This window comes from Topomyia yanbarensis, chromosome 3 (genome assembly GCF_030247195.1).
Source record: "Topomyia yanbarensis strain Yona2022 chromosome 3, ASM3024719v1, whole genome shotgun sequence".
NCBI lineage: Eukaryota > Metazoa > Arthropoda > Insecta > Diptera > Culicidae > Topomyia > Topomyia yanbarensis.
Window position 1 is genome coordinate 40,611,869 of NC_080672.1, and position 20,980 is coordinate 40,632,848.

The 20,980-nt window shown below is 38.2% G+C and overlaps 1 protein-coding gene and 1 long non-coding RNA gene across 2 annotated transcripts; both read left to right on the top strand.

The window, feature by feature from the left end:
• Nucleotides 1-1,415: 1,415 nt before the first annotated feature.
• Nucleotides 1,416-6,417, top strand: LOC131692742 (vang-like protein 1). The gene has a single exon (XM_058979976.1). It carries the CDS (start codon nt 2,129-2,131, stop codon nt 3,815-3,817), a length of 1,689 nt encoding a protein of 562 aa, XP_058835959.1. The 5' UTR covers nt 1,416-2,128; the 3' UTR covers nt 3,818-6,417.
• A 157-nt stretch (nt 6,418-6,574) lies between these two features.
• Nucleotides 6,575-20,330, top strand: LOC131687780 (uncharacterized). Its single transcript, XR_009305214.1, has 2 exons — nt 6,575-8,979; nt 9,063-20,330. It is a non-coding gene; the product is annotated as an uncharacterized LOC131687780 (long non-coding RNA).
• Nucleotides 20,331-20,980: the final 650 nt, after the last annotated feature.

The following is a 20,980-nucleotide window of genomic DNA, read 5'->3' on the forward strand; positions in this document are numbered from 1 at the left end:
GTCACTGACCTATTTATAAAAAGAAAACAAAATATAGAGATGTCATTATCCAGTGATCCTACGTTTTTTGTTGATCTGTTAAATAAGTAGTGTATATCTGCACACTGATCTGTAACGAGTCGTTCACATGGCAAGACGGCGAAAGGGTGAATCGAATGTATTTATGAATGTTAGTTATGTTCTTGCGGTCGCAACACTATATTCCAAGAAAATGACAAAACAAGTGTTTGCATTTTTTCGGTTCTGAAATATTTAGATTTTATTTTACCCACTCTGAAAGAATTTTGTGCTGGCTAGATTTTCTAGAAACATGTTGTATTATGATAGAATGTTGAATTAATTAGCACCGGATAAATTTTGGCGAAAAGTTACTAAAACGGGTATTGTGTTTTATAGCAACATATCTAAATATGAAAAAGAAATTGGTTGCACTGCCACGATCGCTAGCCGCATACAGTCAACTGTCATCAATTATTCAGCAGGGCACAAAAAAGCAAGAAAAACCCAAAATAGGAAGCCAGTTGTCTCGTCTTGTCTTAGGTTAGAGTGTGGTCATGAGTAAAGGCCCTAGTATAAAGGTACGCAAAGAGTGTGCAGAAAGTGAAGCCGAAAAAAGTCTACCTATCGAGGAAAATTAGAATCCAACTTTGCTGCAGAGGTATCAGAGATGTATTCCAATTGTGCTCGATAGGTAGGCTTTTTTTGACTTCACTCTTTGCGCAACTGTTCTCTATAGACTGTGGTCATGAGGAAGAAGAAGACACATGACGTATCCAAACGAGCTAGAAAATTGACGTATTTCTTTTGTGACAAGTCAACATAAAATGAATTTTACTGTGAGCCGTGTTTCCCAACACTGTCATTAAGCTGTGAAGCAATGGTTGCAAACATGCCTCATAATAAGCATTATTTTTATATTCTGGTTGCAGTGAAAAATCGAAATATTGAACTTGCACCTTTCGCTTTTTTCCCTATTTGCAGAGTGGCAACTAATGCGCATCTTCTGTACATGTTAGAGAATCAACTTGCGCATCATCTACACCAGTTGCGCTTTAGTTGCACAAGCTGAGAATAGGAGAAAAACCGAAACGCGCAAGTTCACTATTTCGATTTTCAACTACAACCAGAATATCTACTTCGTCATTAGTTTTATGTCGGTTTGCATAGCAATAATCTCTGTTGCGTACATTTGCGATATAGGCCCTAATGAAATGTGTCGAAATGAATTTTGATTGTTCATCTTTGACAGATCACCTTTTCCCGACTGATGACATGCATACATGAACACAACCAAAAGCTTTCCATTGACATCCATGAATGAACAGTTTGAAGTGCGATTTTTGAAGTTTAAATCTCGTTTTCCAATGAACACTCATCATTCGCGTTTTCCATTCGTTAGCCGTAGCACACAATCGTCTGCGCGCCGCTGCCGCGTTTGCATTAGTTCACCGTTCGTTTTTTGCCGAAATGTGAAACAAAGATGGTGGAAATAGTTCTTGACCGAAACGGGAATCAGACTTTTGCGACAATCTTGTGATAAGCACTTTATAAGTGAACAGTTTTTTGGAAAGTGCGTGTTAAACTTGGTTAGTAACTTCTACTGCATTCAGTTTTAGTATGATTGCGGAATGAATCATAGCTGGAATTTAATCATCAGTCATTAGCGTATTACAAAAATGCAGACAAGTTAAGCCATGCAATTAAATGTAAACAGTTTCCCATCGAAAATACTGTGTAAGGGGTGAACATTCCAATGGCCCTTTGAATATGGCTGAAAAGTGATATCATCTAAAAGAGAAATGAAGATTGACGAATATTCCTGGCAGATGGATAAAGTGAACTCGCCAATTGTAGAAATGGTGGAAAAAGCAAGTGAAAAAGTAGTCTCATAAGAAGTAACTGTAAGGGCAGGTTTTGCCCGCTGTTTTCCTCCTATGGCGGCAGTAATATTGGCAGTGGAATTAAATTAGTTCTAAGCTTACCGTGAGAACTCGCTGTCGTCATTCAGGTGTTTCATATATGAAAAGAATTTCCCAATTAGTCGTTGGGAAAGTGGTCTGTTTATTTGGCATTTCTGGGATAGTGCTCAATGCCTGCCTATGCCGATACTGCCATACGGATATAAACCATGGAAAACGAATCAGTCAAGTCGGAACCGAACAGTAAAACGACGAGGCGATCCAGGGGACATAACGGTGGAAATAACAGCAGTACTTTGGGATCCCACAGAGATCGAACCAGACATTCACATAGGAATAATCATTCACGAAACAAACGACCAGATATGGCACCTTTTCAAACTAGTGTCAACATTGGAGACGATAGCCGTGATGGACAGGAAGTGATAGAGGTACAAATTTTACCACAGGATGAAACCTGGGGTGAGAATACAACCGCTATTACGGGTAACACATCCGAACAGAGCATATCTATGGAAGATGTTAGCTATTGGCAAATGTCAGATGACACAGGTATCGGATTCGCCTGTCAGCGGTATCTGGAAAGAACCTTATCAGTGCTGCTGTGTACTGTAGCATTTGTGAGTCCACTTGTGATGGCAATTTTACCAAAGTTGGGATTTTTCCCATCCGCATTCGACAATCTAGAGCTGACTCAAAATGAACGATTGCAACTTTTGGCATGTAACGCCGAATGCAAAGGAATGCTGGTGTCATTGGCAGCAAGGATGTTGCTGCTTGCGATCGGTTTGTGGGCGGTTTTCGTGAGAAAACCTGTTTCCATCATGCCAAGGATATTTTTCTTCAGAGCAGCAGTATTATTATTAGTACTGATATCAACGTTTGCCTACTGGTTGTTCTACATTGTGCAAGTGACGGAAGGAACTAAGGCAATAGTCTCTGGTTCAGCAGCGGTGGACTACAAAACTTTAGTTTCGTATGCAACGAATTTTACCGATACACTACTTTTCGTGCATTACGTGGCGGTAATTCTGTTGGAAATACGTCATCTACAACCCATCTATCACATTAAAGTGATACGGAGTCCCGATGGGGAATCACATAGCTATAGTATAGGACAACTCAGTGTTCAGCGTACCGCCGTCTGGGTGCTTCAGCGCTATTACACCGAGTTTACCATCTACAATCCATACTTAGAGCGATTACCGGTATCAAAATCGCAACGCAAAGCTTTATCTTCATTCAAGTATTATGAAGTTGATGGCGCAACCCCAGCTCAACAGCAAAATCAGTCGAGGGCAGTATTAGCTGCACACGCTCGCCGGCGTGATTCTTCACATAACGAACGATTCTACGAAGAACATGAATATGATCGGCGGGTTAAAAAGCGAAGAGCTCGTCTAGTAACGGCTGCTGAAGAGGCATTCACACATATCAAACGTCTTCAAAATGATCAACCTCAACCACAGGCACCAATGATTCCGCTGGATCCACAGGAAGCAGCTCAAGCTATCTTCCCTTCCATGGCGCGTGCTTTACAAAAGTATCTTCGCGTAACTCGCCAACAACCACGTCATACGATAGAATCGATACTGAAACATCTTGCACACTGTTTGAAAAACGATATGTCTCCCCGAGCATTTCTCGAACCATATCTGGTAGAATCTCCCGTTCTCCAAAACGATAAGGAACGCCGTACAAACCACAACTGGGCGCTGATTTGCGATGAACTGCTATCGCGGCCGATTTCGGACGGAAGTACGTTTCAGTTGATCCAAAACGATGTATCGTTAACCGTTTCGATCAACAAGATACCTCATTTCACGATCAGCGAAGAGGTAATCGATCCCAAGTCGAACAAATTCATTCTGAAGCTGAACTCGGAAACCAGTGTGTGACCGTCTCGACGTATGCGAGCAGACGCAGAGCCGCACCGTGACAATCATCGGCTAGATCAAAGTGACCGCAGGGAGATTCTAATGCAGCTGAATCTGATTCTGGCCGGTAGAAGACGCAATCGGAAGGTTCAGGATCGTTTGGTTTAGAAGAAGAAAACACGGAAGAGAGTAATTATGGTTTAGTGCCTCAGAGGGTGGGATTTTTTGTCATTTTTTTATACTTCCGAGCAAACGTGTTTATGTGTGATCAAGAGTGAGATTGGACAATGCTTTATCGGCAGCTAAAGGCGCACACAAAGAAGACATACAAAAAGTGAACATGAAGGAAGTGTGTGCTTACAGGTGGTGTTCAAAGAGCATTTGATTCTGTGTGTAATTATCCCGAAAAACTGACCATGGCGCAGTGCTTCTTTTATACTGAGACGTGAGATTTGTGCAGAGCACGTTTAGAAATTCGTTGCTATACGCCAGGTTTTTAAATTAATCGCATCGTTAGCATTCTACATCGATCGTGCTCGGTGGTAACAGCACTCAGACTAGTAGTTCAAAACAAGCAAAAATATCCCTACAAGATGCCGAACAACAAATTCCAGAACACAACAATTATTAATTTAAATAAAATACGCTTTATATGGGATTTGCATATCATTATGAAATCACATCAGATACACTACAAGCGCTCAGAGGAGCTGAAGATATTCAACGAAAAGAAACATCATCATAACTTTGTGGAACAAAGTCGAAATCGTGAAACGTAAAGATCAATATTTACTAAGTTGAATGTTGTAAACTGATAGAAGCTTGTGTTTAAACAAGTTAAAACTAAACATAGAAAATGTCTATTTGAATTGCCACATTTTTTCATCGTATCACCGTACAGAACTACAAACTTGTACTAATTTTTGGTTCAATCAAATATTCGAATAACGTACCACTTTCATATTTTTGGATTAAAATAAAAATTAGGAGCCAGGGTCGTGTGACTTCGATTTCAATGGAATTAATTTTTCTGTATTGCGACGTAAATTGTTTCGTAGTATTTTGTGTACAATACTCCATAGTCTTGCTCCATCTCATTTTGTGTATAATGTATGGGGAATTCTTTTTTATACTTAACGGCATGTTTCCATAAATTGTATAAATTTCAGTTTTCTGTGGCGACATATTTTAAACGATATTAGTATCAGGCGAAATTTATTACATTTAAAATCAATAGATGCTGTACAAAAGTCCCAATCGGGCAGAAAATATGGGAAGAGAACAAATGTTTGTGCATAGGGACACCTAACATAATGTATGGTTTTTTAGTGTTTCGGATTCCTCTCGTCAGTAACTAACACCAACTTAATGCTACTTAGATAGGTCTAATCCAACACCAAATTGACGATGGTTAGACATTAAAATCCAAATAGTCACAGGTCTTGCGTGAACGCTAAACAACTGGCTAGTACCGAGTGATATATCGGTAGTAAGCACAGAGGTTCTGTTTGTCGATGAGGAATGTGAGCCGAAACTGTTATTTTGCATAAGAACCAAACGTCTAGTACTAAAATTCTCAAACGCAAAATTTTTTGAGAAAGACCAAATAGTTGCTGTATTACGTCGCTTTTAAATATTGAGTTTCATTGATTTCGATACACACGATCATCACAATAAGAATACAAATAATAACTACATGTTAGATATCTGTAATTCCTTGAATCCCATTTAGCCAATGCATACTAGGGAAAAGCGGACAAATGCATCAAAATTCAACAAAATAGAAGCTCGCTGAAGTAATAGAAATGCATCGTCTCGAGTAATTTGATAAGATAATTGAAAAGTCTGCCAAAATTCATTGTGAGCTAAAATGTTGGACGTCTCGTTACTCGCAATGCAGAGGCAGATGAAAGAAAAAAAAATGCTCTATCAACAGTGCTCAGCATATAACCGTTCGTACAGAATATCCCCTCAAGATGTTGCCGACAGTTGGTTTTTACGGTCCCACCACAAGTTATTCGATCATTGATTCTTTTTGGAAAAATAATTAGAAATTATTTCTAATTCTAATTCTAAAATATTAAAAATAAACTTTCTTCTTGGGGTGGACATAGCGTAATTGGTAAATCGATTACCTAGTACGCAGCATACCTTGGGTTTCATTCCCAACCCCGCACAAAAGGTTATAAATTTTTCTGAAGAGATTTTCTTAACCCGCAAAACCCGAGCTTAAATCCTATATAATGAGAATGATTCAAAAAATACAATTCCGATAAAAAATGTTTCAAGAAATTTTGCCTTTTTTGACATAAAAAGTTCATATGTCTATTCATTAGATTGATTCATAAATATTTTTTGGTCTTAACTGTTTTTCACACTAAAGAGCCTCTTAATTTCTGCTCTTTGAGGTGTGCAGCCATGGAGTAGAATGCACGTATGGGAGCAACACACATCGGAGCGAAGAGGTTTATTGTGAAAGAGAAGAGCGGTGGGTCGCATGAAAAGTGAAAAGAGCTTTTTTTATTCTCTTTATTTGCTCTGAGGTGCATTACATTTCTGCACTGAAGTTAATTTTTATGCCTAAAATGGACTAAATTACTTTAAAAAAAACTTCTAATGAATGAGGCCCATTTTTAGTCTTTTTCAATGCCAAAATTTAAATCAACTTATGAACATTCAATTCGAACCGTTACGACAAAATAATTATTTTAAGCCATTCAAATAAATTGTAATGTTAATGTTGAAATAATTTTAAATACTGCCAAAAATTAACTAAGTGTTTCTACATTCGCTAAAATTATTTTATTTGAACCGTTACGACCAAGTTCTGGCTATAGTTTACCCTTTGTTCAAAGCCGAGTAATTGAAAAACATAGAAACGGAAATCACAACGAAGAGGGTTCCCGCAGTTAAACCCATTCCGGAACCGGTTCGAAATTCTGAGGTCTGAGTTAAACCCATTTCGGAACCGGTTCGAAATTCTGAATGCAGTTAGTAAGGATTCCTACTCAAATACACCAGTCATCGCCATCAAGACCATCCTCTGAAGATGGTTTAACTTTGATTGAATTGTCATGAGTTCTCCCTTCTGCCACCAAACAAAGCACCCGTATGCCAGTATTGGTCTAACAATTGTTGTGTAGATCCACGGAATGTACTTGGGTTTGAGTCCCCAAGATTTGTCGAAAGCCCGTTTACATTGGCCGAAGGCCATGCAAGCTATCTTGATCCTGAAATCGATGTGAGCTGTCCAATCAAGTTTTGAGTCAAGAATTACCCCAACGTACTTAACTTGATCGGTAACGGTTGTAATCCTTCGTTTCGTGAAAAGCACCATTGATGTTTTATTTGGATTAACTGATAGCCCAACCCATTGCTCAACAACACATAAGGCTTGTTGTATCAAATCAAAAAGTGTGTTAATGCAAATACCGGTGATCATTATATGATAATCATCGGCGAAACCATACGTCGGAAACCCAAGCACATTATGTTTCCTCAACAAGCCATTGGCGACAAGGTTCCATAGAAGTGGTGACAGCACACCACCTTGATGACATTCGCAGACACTCAGTTTCCTTATCTCTACTTGTTTTAACTATGAGCACAGATGTCGGTTACTAAGCATTGCGTGTATCCAGTTCGTGATATATGAAGGTATTCCATGACCCCGTGCTGCTTCCGAAATGTATTCGAAAGACACGTTGTCAAAAGCACGTTCAATATCGAGAAAAAACTCCTAAATTTGATTGCTTTTGTGAAAAAGCTTTTTCAATGTTGTAGACAACATTGTGTAACAGGGTGGTAGTAGACTTCCCCCGCTGATATGCATGTTGCATTGCATGTAGTGCGTGCTCGCCCATGCTAACATCTCGAATGTAGTGTTCGAATAAACGTTCCACTGATTTGATAAGGAAGGAGGTCAGACTGATCGCTCTGAAGCTCTTTGCCTCCTCATAAGTGACGCGGCCACCTTTGGGAATGAATTTAACAGTTATTTCCCGCCACACTAATGAAAAGTACCCGGTTGCAATACTACAAGTAAGAACTTTTTTCAAAATATGATTGAAGTGTTCATATCCCTTTTGTAGAAGAACTGGAACGATTCAACTTTCAATCGCCCATTTGATCAATTCGGTTGTCACAATTCTATGAGCAAATGCGCAAGAATCAGAACTACCTGAAAAGAACTCAGGGGCAGTTGTCAGTGATGACTCCGTACAGCCTGGAAAGTGTGTGTCAAAAAGACAGTTGAGTACTACATCTTCATCATACGAGTATTCACCATCAGCAGTTCTAATCGAACTGACACGAAAGTCTTCCGATTTCGAAAGTAACTTATTTAATCTACTAGTCGCGTTGAGATTTGAGACATTTGAGCACCAGCTTTTACTACCACTTCGCTCAGAGGATCGAAGGGCATTTCTGTATGCTTTACGAGTCAACTTAAATGCCTCAAGCCCGTCCCTACGTCTGCGATTCCAAGCTCTTCTACATAACTTTTTGAGTCGAACAAGTTCGGTATTCCATTAAGGCTTTCCTCTAGAAGCACGCATAACTCGAAGCGGACGAGCTTCTTGGTATGTTGCTACTATGAGTGAGCTTGTTTTATCCACGACCTCATCCAAATCACTTGTAGATTCAATCGTCGGAAGATATCCATGAAACCTAGTCGCCAAGCCCTCTTCGTAGAGGTCACAGTTCGTAGATTTAGGAATACGATATGTGACGATATCTAGCGAGACGTTTAAATCATCAAAGACGATGTACTTATGATCAGATAACGACGGTTCTAGCTCGTTTGGTACGAGCCAGTTTTCCAACTCATGCGTAATACCGTCAGAGCAAAGAGTTACATCTAACACCTCTTCTCTGCCATCTAGTGCAAATGTTGGGCGGTTTCCTGCATTAAGAATGTGCAGATTTGTAATACTTAAGTATTTCATTAATTCGGTGGCTCTCAAATTAATATCTGAGCTGCCCCAAATTATGTGGTGGGCATTTGCATAACTGCCGATTATGAGAGGAAACCCATTTCTGCCACAGTATGATACTACCCTTTTGAAATCATCAGAAGGTGATGGTTAATTATGCGGCAAATATGCCGAACAATACACATATTTGTTGTTTATGTTGTCAACAGTCATATTTACCGTGACAGCACAAATATCGCGAGTTGTGAGGTCAGGGGCCCTATTCTCACAGTCACGTCACCCAGTGACTAGAACAAAATTTCTCTCCAGTCACTAAGTGACGTGACTGTGAGAATAGGGCCCGAGATATAAGACATGCGTCAATAGCACTATTCGCAAGTATACATGCACGAGGCATTTCACGTGGATTTGTCATGCCATTTTTGTTGAAAGCTACGAAGACGGGGTTAAGTAGCTGTCCAATATAGAAGTTTCCTTTATGGAAATATGGTTCTTGAATCAAAGCTATGGAAGCTTTTCCTTCCTGCACAAGGCGGGATAGATTCATAGTTGCTGTACGTTTATGCTGAAGATTAATTTGTGCTACTCTAATCATATCATATCATATCATCGGACCCTATAACTGAACTTCATGGAATTTCTGAACGGTAATGTGACCGAATCGATGGGCTCGGGTTATTCTAATCTGAGAAGTCCGAAATAGTATTATCAAACATCAGTACACTGACGAAGTGGATGAAAAAATATTGGGATATTATGTGAAACTAGATATTCATATTTGTATGGTGCAAAATTTTTGTTCGCGGTTCAATAAATCTCTATAAATTATATTTTGTAGGGCATTACTGAATGCGACTTCGAAAACTTTGAACATGTTCGAGTAAGTTGTTAGGATATCTATGTCGAGTTATTCAACCAATCTAGAGCCAGCTATTTCTTCTGGAATCAGGTTTTTGAGACTCTGGAATGTTTAGTGACAATAAATGAAAAACTGAATAGCCTGATTCGTATGACCCTGGGTAGCGTCAGAATAGTCAAAGATAAACCCTACTTAGAGGCAGATAACTTGTGATGCATTTCTAAAAATCAATGAAATGAAATGCATTTTTTCCATCAAATCAAACATTCAGTATGCATTTTGCGTTGCGTGTAATACGTCGACGTCCTACAGGAAACTAAGTCCAACCAAACATCCCACTGAGACGTCCAAAAAATTGTTTCAAAATCGTTCAAAACGGGTCCAACGATGGACGTTTGTTGAACGGTTATTTGGACGTTGTCCAAATTGGTCCAACGAACGTCCTTCATTGGACGATTTTAAAACCAACCGTTCTTAGAGGGATCGAACGTAATGGAACGGCGCACAGTGTTTTAAAACGTCGTTTTCGTGCTGCAAATTAATAGCGTCTAAATCGTTAACTTTAGAAGTATAGTTTGTTCGGAGAAGTTGTTGTCCGTATGATTTCGCATCCACAGGAGTAAATCGTTTAGTGAATAATCCACCTATAAGTGATATACAAAATTTATCTTCTGAACTAATCAATATAGAGGCTTTGTGTCTTCAGCAAAGTTGTAGCAAATGTTACTACAAAAGATCTTTCTGAATACACCATATATCTAGCTTTAATAGTTTGCAAGTTATGGAACATATTATATGGAAGACCCCTTAAAATTAGTTTTTCATAACTTTTTTAGACATTCTCCCACCTTCTTGGAATCTTCCACAAAGTTGTTTGCAGTATCGAACACACATATTATTGCCGAATATAGTTACTTCCTATCTGTTGAATTTAAAAAGATATTCCAAATTTGGCATCCACGCCGTCATAAGGGCAACAACTTCTCCGAACATTTGTTAAACAGGCTTCTCTGCGAGGGAGTGCAAAGTTGATGCAAAAATGGAAATTAAATGAATTTTGCCAAATTTGATGATTCATGGAGTGATCTGCCATCCGACGTTAGATGTTTTTCAAGAGTGCTCGAAAGCGCGATGTCAAGATCTGGTGTGCAAAGGAACGGCAGTATCATAACGAGATCTCACTTTTTTTTGGCTTCCGGGCAGCGTAGATACCATTGGAGTTGATCGTAGAGTAGTGAAAGAGGCTTTTATAATTTTAAAAAAGAGAGGCTACCTAAATAGGACTATAAGCTCTATAAAGCACATGGTAGCTGAAAGAGAATTTGGCACCACACCCGGTGTTTGTTTCAAGATTCGACTTTTTCGATCAAAATTTGAACAACATCATAGGCCGAAATCGTCAAGCAAAGAAACGATGATTGGATTTCCATTCGAAATTTTTTTTAAAAAAATGAGATCTGTGGTGAAACCATTGTTCGAATATGACAAATACTAAAACCCGAAGGGTGCCGTACTAGTCACAGTTCCTCTGTGGAATTACTATGGACCAAGACAGAGGTCACAACCCAACTGTGTGACAAAAACTTGATTCTGTGTCGATATGAACAAATTGAAACAAATGAGTAACATTAATTTTTAATCCCTGGTTTAATTCTCCGATCCTTTATGGGTTTTCGTTATTTTCTCTTTTATCTGTTTCGTCGGCCGTGCCACATTCAATTTTATTGACAGGCTGAATAATCTAATCCGAGCACGGCAATAATCAGCATGAAAACGTATTAAATCGAAGCATATCAAAATGCAAGAAATCGAACTCGAGCGGCTATAATCGCCTCAAAGGGTCAAGCCACCAACGATTGTGAAGTCAGAAGTGGACTGGAGGGGATGGAAAAGAACCCAAATTTTACACATACACTTGCAACGACAGCTCAAATATCAAATTGAGCAGACATTTATAAAAAAAAAAATGCGATCTCTTGGGACAATTTCGGTTCTGAGAACCGTTTTGTTGTGCGCATTTCAATTCCCACCGGCAAGCGTGCATTCGACCGTTCATCGTTTGCTATGAGAGGTGAGCATGATGCTAAAAGAAATGGAGGGTGGTAATCACTTTGAATGTGTTTTCGATAAAGTTGGTTATGCTTGTATAGACGGTGCATGAGCGGACTATTCCTTCCCCTAGTGTTTCAGTGGTTAAGAGTCAGAACCCTGTTTGCATCAGAATTTTCTACGTTTGTAACCGCAGAATTCATTTCGGCCGTTCCTTCCCATTTGTCGATTTCACAATGTAATTTAATCTGAACATTTGTGTGGTTTTCCTGCGCTTGAGCGATTAGGTCGTCCACTGAATTCTGATTCAACGCACGCCGTACGATGCGGCAACGCAGAGACTAACAAAATAGCCGGAAATCGGCATTCGGAGTCAGAAATCACTACCTAACAGAAGAACGCTTGATTTGCGTGGGATTGAATATTATAAGAGATGAGATGTTTTTATTCACACATCTTCGAAGCTGTACCTGTTCAAAATTTCTTGATTAGACTCGAAGTATTGGAGATATGGTTCAATAAAAATGACACTATCCTATGTGCATGCATGTTTAAAATCGTCATAGATCAATTGATGTACCGCTGATTACCTCAACTTGCATGTATGTGTGTGTGGGTGGGACGAATCTCGTAAAAGCCATTTTCGATCCGACCTGTTTATCGGTTTTTGGGTACCATCCCACGGATAGCCCAGGTATAGCAAAACAGCAGCTGATGCCGCTTTTACTGCGCCCAGCGTCGTTAATTGCGCCGTCCTTTGTCTAATTATCATCGATTGGCTGTCGGAACGAACCCAGCGGGATCGAATAACACCATAAGGTCGTCATCAGATTGTATCCGCTGCTGGTGCGCTTCGCTTTGATTCATCTACCTGAGCGGCCGCCACTATATTGCTGGCTGAGAATGTGTATGGCTTCTGTTCCGTTTTTCCCAACGGGACAGCAAACCGAGAGGGAAGGGGTTTTTATTGGAAATCCTCTACCCATGGCTAATCAATCTTGGTTGATTTTATTGCCCGTCGTTTCCTTCTTTTTTATTTTCGTATAATGTACCTGTTGATACAAAGATCACACGACATTCTTTGGTGCGGCAAAGGAGGTATGTATCACGAATCTGATGACCTATGTATTGGACATGATTGGGCCAACGTAAGTAATTGCGTGATACTCTTTTCATTAATTTGTTGGAAACGGAAATTACGTTTCGAGGCTTGTTTTCAGCATTTATTCAAAGGAGATTACACTGAATTTTAAATTTATTGGAGTGAATGATTTCCATTGTATAAGAACAATTCTAACATGCATGGTTATATCAATAGATTCCAAACCTACCTTTTATCCCAGCTGCGCCCAATTGATAATTTGTGGGAAAATATTTGAAGAAGAGTCTACTTGAATAACTAAACAACGTAAGCAGGTTACGAAGAGCAGGTTACGTAATTATACCGCAGTTATTTTTCGTAAAATGCTCATCATCTCTAAGGATGAGTGGACTTCGTCTAATTATGGCTCACGGATGACATCTAATAAACGGATATGGCTTCAATGTGATAAAATTCTCATTTACCTGATTGAAGTAATTAACTTGATGAAAGGCCATAAATTTGCGATTTTTTGCACTACATTTACTGCTGACATTTATTATAATTCGCACAGCCTACTACGACTAATTGCTATGAACCCTGGAGATAATTTAGATTGGGTCGTAAGTAACAACGAGAGATTCTTTTTGGGATCTTTCTCTTCTATTCATTACTCGATCGTTTCAACATTTACTACTCAACTTTTGCATAATATTCTAGCAAAAGCCGACGACTTACTGTACCGTACTGGAGAATTAGTGCAGTGTTATTGTGACGTCGTAATAATTGAAAGAGAAAGAAAACAAAGGTAGGCTGAACTATACTTCAGTCAACAAAAAAATATACTTTTCACAATTTTTTAATTCGTGATTAATAAAATATCAAATTCATAAAAAAAAATATCATAAATTTGGTACAATTTTAATGTGAAATGTTTTTGAATCCATTTTTTTTGTTTGAAGTAATAAAAAATAAACTAGCAAATTTGATAGCATGCATGCTCAATTTGGGGCGGTCCTCTTATGTAGTTGTGCGTAAAGTACCTAATGTTCGATAATTTTTTTTTGAAGAAGCAGAATGACTTAGACATGTGTGCTATTCTGCAAAATGTTTATTAAGGTTCCATCTATAAAATAAAAATTTCCGAGTGTAAGGTTTCAAAAATGGCGTCCAAAATGGTGGCTCCAGCGAAAGATGTTTTGAAAACCGACCTCATTTGCGGACAAGATGCAGGTCGCAATTCGTTGTCTACAAGCAGCAAACCAAAGCGAGGATTACATTCCGTAGAGGCGCCCCAACCTAAAAACATGAAAAAATCGATATAGAAACAAAATGACTAGAAAATAAAGTATCGTTTTCTGTATGATTTTTCCACTTTGGCCGGCTGTAAAAAATTGTTAATGATCAAAATATTGCGATTTTATAGGTTACAGCGGGCGAGAATGTTGTTTTGTTTTAGTCGGGCAAAACCCGAAGTTGATTGGTTGAATGGGTCAAAAACGAGAATGCACGCAGATTCGAAAAATCATGTTCCGTGAAAGCCGCCATTTTGGACGACATTTTTGACATCTTACGCTCGAAATTTTTTATTTTATAGATAAAACCTTAATAAACATTTTGCAGAATAGCGAACATGTCTAAGTCATTATACAAAAAAAAATATTAAACATTAGTTACTTTTTGCCACAATTATATAAGAGGATCCCCTTAATTGATTACTCGGCCTACAATCACTAAATTGCGCAATTATTAATTCTGCTTCATTTCTGAATCCATCTATCCTGGATAATGTCTGAAACATAACCGGAGCATCATGACTGCATTTAGGACCGGTAATTAAAATTTAATAGCGGCCCTTACACGATCAATACAATTGACAATAATTGAGAATATTGATAGTATAATTCAAAAACACGATCGTCAAAACATCCCATTAGGGTTCCAGTACCGACCCTTTGGAACGAGAACTATTTCCACGGTACTGATACCCTCAGTCCGCGGTAGTACCGTGAAAATATCGGTACTCGATTTTTCCACCGTGAAATTAAACGTTTTATTGAACAAATGTTGTATGCTTTGCAAGTATTCTGATCCACAAAGCATACTAATTGTACCACTTACCTTGGAACAGTTCCCGAAGTTTATGGCGCTTTTGAACTCAAGTAATTTTTAGCGGTGCGACCTTCTTAGAATTCGAAGTTGGCCGATCCTAGAAACCCTATTTTCAACAAAAGATTAACGAACAATCCTCAGTTTGCTATACTAGATTCCCTTTTTTACCACATCACGAGCTCAATTCAGCGAAATTCACTGAACAGAGCGGTTTACATGGTCCTCTCTTTTGCACTACATGGCTCCTTCCTAGTGTACAACTACGTCGTCTAGTGGGCTATTGCACTTTGAAATCGTCAACAGAACACAATTCACGCCACGCGAATTGCAAATCAAAATGAATTATATACTAATTCGGAGAACGTTCTTTTATACATAAAGATTAAGCATACGTGACGCCACAAACTAATTCTGTCGGTACACAGTAAATAGTGGGAAATAATCAGAACTTCGCTTATGAAACATTCTCAAAAAGTATGTTTTCTATTAGTTTTCGTTCGTTGTAAATACTTTGAAATTTAATACAAAACGCGGTTGTAATTATTTTCGACCAAATATGAAATATGTCTCTATCAAAGAGTAAAACTGTGCGGTATATTTATATTTTTGTCAAACTTAGAAGAATGGTACACACTTGTGGGATAGTCCAATTTGATGTGAAATGCGCAATAGTTAGTTTTCAGCTAAGACAACACGTGACCATCGGCTTCTTATTTTTCCTTCGATATTCTACTTTTCGCGTATTTTCACACTGTCGGAATGCACCAAACAGTGTTGCTATTTCCATTAATGAAAATGGATTCTTGTTAATTTATTTTATGCCTGCAACATTTTGTATCTTCAATCCACTATGTTAATAAAGGGCACTGTTTTTCTATGTCATGGGTGTTTAGTAAAGTTTGATAAAGCCATTTTCTGAAAAATTTTAGATTATGGTTTGTTTGCTGTTAAAGTTAATAAACCACGTATTCGGCAAATGTGTGGTAGATACTTGTTTTACTTTGCCACCTAATCCCTGTTCATTTTAATCATTTTTACTCTTAACGATAATAACTTTATTTGTCAAAAGTAATGATAATATTCTCCTATAACGCTGCCAAACTTCACTTCGCTATCCCTGCAGTAATATTGCGTACGCTGCAAATTGTCAGAATCAGCCAATCATACACTTTTCTACTGCTCATGTACGTACACGCCATATGACACAAATACTACATCACAAGCTGGTGTAAAATAATAAACAAAGACGGCAAAATTAATTGGGATTATTTTCAACCAGGAAACTGCCTTAGTGTTGACCGGTCGTCGAAAACTCAATGAGCTGGAACATTCTGACGTAAAATTGAAACAAAACTTACCCCATCCCTCTATTGTCATGTATTGTCTTAGGTTTTCAGTTCGTACCGTTCGAGTTTTCAATTACACACCACAGCGAAATCCATAGAGAGTCTGACAGCACACATAACTGAGCAAATAGTTCTCTCTTCGCTCAAATTTCCACAGTTCCTCAAAAACGAAGCAATCGTTACCTTTGCCGTACATGAGTTCATCGCACTTTCAAATTTTTGCTCCCTCCTCAGTATGTCGTATGCAAACAGGCCCGATGAGAGGGGGTGGGGGGGGGGGAGCCGGGGCAATTGCCCCTTGAAACAAGTCCTAGTTGGGGCCCTAATTTTACGTGGAAGTAAAACTGAATGGACGGAAGATGGGCGACAAATTCCGGTATATATTAAAGATCAATAATAATTTCTTTGTATTCATTCGCATTATTATGTTGATGAAAGTGGTAAAAAATTTGAAAGACATTTTTATTTAATAACTTGAAAATTTGACTCTTATTGTGAGTTCAATAATTTTATATCATATTTCACGTTTGGTAAAATTAACGTTCTTAAGGGAGTTGTCTACTTTACGAACAAGGCCATGAAAACCGAGTTTTTTATTGCTTGACAGAGAGCACACTACAAAATATTCCGAAGCCGATTCAAAGTATCTCCGAAGATGGCAGTAGAGTATCAAACAGGAATGCGAAAGCACAGATGAACGTATCCGTCTTCTTTTACGTTCGCTTCTTCGCTTGTGGTACTGGTTGTTGGTTTGGAGACCCTGGGTGCGATTGTTGTTGAGTTAATAGTAGTTCCAGTCAGATCGGTAGTTTTGTAGCCGTTTGTGGTTTGGCATAAGATAATGATGTGCTGTTTACGGTTGTAGTAGACGGATTTCTCCCAGCTGTTCTACTGTGGGTGCATGACCAGTGTTAACTGATTAAACGTCCCATTTTCGGTTGATCGCCATAAAATTGTTACATATGAAGGAACTGGTTTGTTCTGAAGCATTCACACCACACGAACAACGTTAGAACATCCGAGAAAATGATCCTTGGAGTTTCAGCTGTTATGGAATCCACTTCTTCGTATCATGACATATTTTTTTTTTGATCAAGATGTCTAGAGTGCGCGGAGATAAACCGTGTAAGCGACCTCTCTAGAACTGTAGGCTGTATATACGGGGATGTTGTAGTTAACGGACATTTAGTAATTCCGAGTAGCTGGTCTTACAGAAATCAATAGCAACCCAATTTGTCTGCAGTGGGGATAGTTTTTGTCGTGTATTTATTGCGAAGCAGTTTTTAACTTCTACTCTTGGCGAGATTAGAAGGCAGACTGATCGTCTGGTGTAGTGGGTAAAAAATCGATTTTTTGCTTCGCTCAATTGTTTGTATTGACCTGTAGATTAGTCTCGCAAAATCTTGTTGGCCAGGCTGACCTTCTTTTGATTGAAACAGCCATGCGTTCCTCGCACGTATTTGCTGTCACACACGAGGATTTCAATCTATCGACAACTTTAATAGCGTTTTTCTTGAAACTAAGGGCTATTGTTGCAGTCTTCAAAATCCAAACACACCCTTAATCGATAATTAAAATGGATATTTTTGTATTTTTACAAGAAGTTTAAGTAATTTTTACCCTAAAAATGCATTGTGTTAAGATAGAACGATGATTTTGGGCCTCACTAATGATGCTTGTGACATCTATAAGAACCCAATTGTTATGTGCGAAATAAAAAAAAACAAATCAGTTCAATTCAACCACCAGCAGTCGGTTGCCTGCTGTACTCGAGGTTGTTTTCTAAGTATCTTATTCCTTATTACTGCGTTCTGTTATTGTTGTCAAACCCTACATATTGTCACAGGCGCGTAACTAACTTCAAATCCTGGCCAAAATAGGAAAAATGTTATTTTTGTTTATTTGTCCATATTTTCAACTTAAATTGTTCTTCGAAACATACTCTAACGTTTTGCTTAAAAAGAAATGCGTTTTTGTTTGATAATTTTTGTATGCAATTATTTGTAAGCAGTGATTTTTTTACTCGTTTTATTAGCTTGATAGCCATTATCCCTTAATTTTTCATACTGCTCAAAAACTAATTACCCAAAGTCAATATATAAATCAAAATCCTGCTTTTCATAGCAAACTCCAGCAACTACAATCAATTGGGGTCAATTTTGGCTTTTCTTGGTAATTTTTGGGTAGGTTTTATAAAAGTGCTCACTTTTTTTAATTTTCCACATATTCGTTAGTAAAAAAAGTACCTTGTCGGGCAATGTCGGATAAATCTGTCAAAAGGGAAAGATTATTTGGAGTATCCTCTCACTGTTCCACGAAGGAAACATTCCCAATTAATCCCATTCGGTTTTTTACATCTATTTGAAAATGTCGTGTTTTTTGCTCAAATTTAAGAGAATACAATTAAAATATCAGTGTTGGGGCTATTTGAAAGATCTTATATGAAAAGAACAATTTGAGACGGCGGCGGTGGTTGAGTGGTAAGAGTGACCGCCACTCATTCCAGTTGGTCTGGGTTCAATTCCAGCCAAGGTCATTGAGATTTTTATGAGGTGAAAAAATATGTGGTGACGTCTTCCTTCGGAAGGGAAGTAAAGCCGTTGGTCCCCGGTCCATGAGTTGATGGATCGATATCTAGTCCAAAAGTGAAGTCACCTCTCTGGCGTCGGTAAAGAAGAAGTAGTATTCAACTTCTATACTTACAAACAAATATCCTCCTCCCGTGATACTTGTGGAGTGCGCAGTAGTATATACGGCCTCTAGCAAAAGCAAGTATCGGACTAGGGGTGGGCGTAGCGTATTGGTAAATCGATTGCCTTGTACGCAGCGCACCTGGGTTCGAGTCCCCACCCCGCACATAGGGTTAGAAATTTTTCATAAGAGATTTTTCTAACCCGAAGAGGCGAATGACCTTACGGTTAAAACCTCTATAATCGAAATAAAAAAAAAAGTATCGGACTAACCATTCCTTCACTTTCTTCCCGCGAACTACGTTAGGGCCTGGTCGGCGCCGGTATTGATCAATAAACAATTTAGGATTACTAGGAGTTGCACATGTTTTGCTACTCCCAAGCATTATTATCTACTTATTCCCTGTGCAACTTCAGCTAGTCCAGATCGATAACGGAGTAGCGGCCAGGGGTGGTCGCACAAGCTCAAGCTTATATGACTAGAATGATTTGATTAAGTCCCCCATATTATTTTTGTAAGATTGCGTTCATTAACCAAATTGAGCTATTATGGGCACGATAGCCATATAAAAGAATGTGAAATATAACTAACTAACTAACTAATAAATATAAATAATTTCCCGACATGAATGCACCCTTTCGGTGTAAAATGTCGTTAATAAAAAAAAAAAAAAAAGATAGCCATATAAAAGAGTGTGAAATATAACTTCCGCTAACCTTGTTATATGAAACGTAACGTACACAAGTTGCCTTGGAAACGTAAGCGAAGCATCAAACAAATTATGCAATCTTCTCATTCCAGTTCCTTGTCTCCGGATTGCAAGTGTTAATGTGAATAATCCAGATTGAATACGATAATCACTTGGATACATTTCTATTACCGAATTTACAAAAACTTGAATATTTTTTCTACTATAAGAAAACCAGAAAAGCAAAATAAACATATGAACTTGAAACAAAATGTTTTAATTTATGAAAACAGTTGAAACAGACTAAATTTCAATGCGAGGTTTCCTCAAACTGATATATTACTCTAAAACACGTTTACATTGAAAAATAATAATGCTCGTGGAATTCGTTTATTTTCGTCTTTGTATCACACTGCTAGGGGGTTTAATATTTTCATAGTTTAGTAAAAAATTGTCTAAAACCATGAAAAACTATTTTTCATCACTTGTAATCGTATGAAAAAGCTTAAACACATGTGAAATAATTTTGGCCATGGGTTTGATATAGTTACGCCGTTACCGAAAATTATTTCGGTTTTTTTGGATTCAATGTTAGATAAACTTATGTAAATTGACATTCTTTTCGATTTTATATTTTTAAACTAGAATTTTGAGCTACTTCTGCTTCCTTCTCATTTTCTTAAAACTGCTCCACCGATACCAGCAATTGAATCCACCCGTGTGTCGCTTTGTCTACACTGCAGAAGCAAACTATCTTGCTCCAACCTATTGTATCGAACGTCAACAAAAATGAGTGACGATTACAAGCAGAAAGTGGCCCTATTGTGGTCAAGCTTACTTTTCGAGTATATTCCTTAAAATCACCTGTTCTAGAAGTGAAAATATTTTTAAAAGTGCAAATGAAGTTAATGATGGCCAATGTTTGCACTCTACAATTTCACCATGCTAGAAATAGGGTCATGAATGTGTTCCAAACCGCTTCTGCTTGGCGTTTGTTTCGCGTAACGAAATATATCGTTGAATGTGGCAACATGAAGTCAGTTCTTCTGTGTATATAGGCGATGGCACAATCGAGGTACGGATACACGAATTAGTTCCGTGTACTTCTAATAACGTTGTTAATAGTTATGTACAATTTGGCCGAAAGGGTACCCGCACACGAATTTCAGCTTGTTAGGCATATTTTGCTGAAATCTCAACAGTTGAGACTCAGTAAACAATTTTTTTGCTGAGATCTCAGAAAAAGTGACGTTTTAGTGCTTAGACTCGGAAAATATTTCACCGAAAATCAGCAAACTCATCTTACTTCACTGAGATATCAGTTTAAAAATTTGCTGTTGAGAAATTACCGAGCCGAATTTAGTGTGCAGGTACCCGAAAATTGAAAACTACGTACGAGCATGATCAGCAGCGTTTTATTTTGT

What these genes read in the sequence shown, in the direction of transcription:
- LOC131692742 (XM_058979976.1), top strand. Translation starts at nt 2,129, where the DNA reads ATGGAAAACGAATCAGTCAAGTCGGAACCGAACAGTAAAACGACGAGG.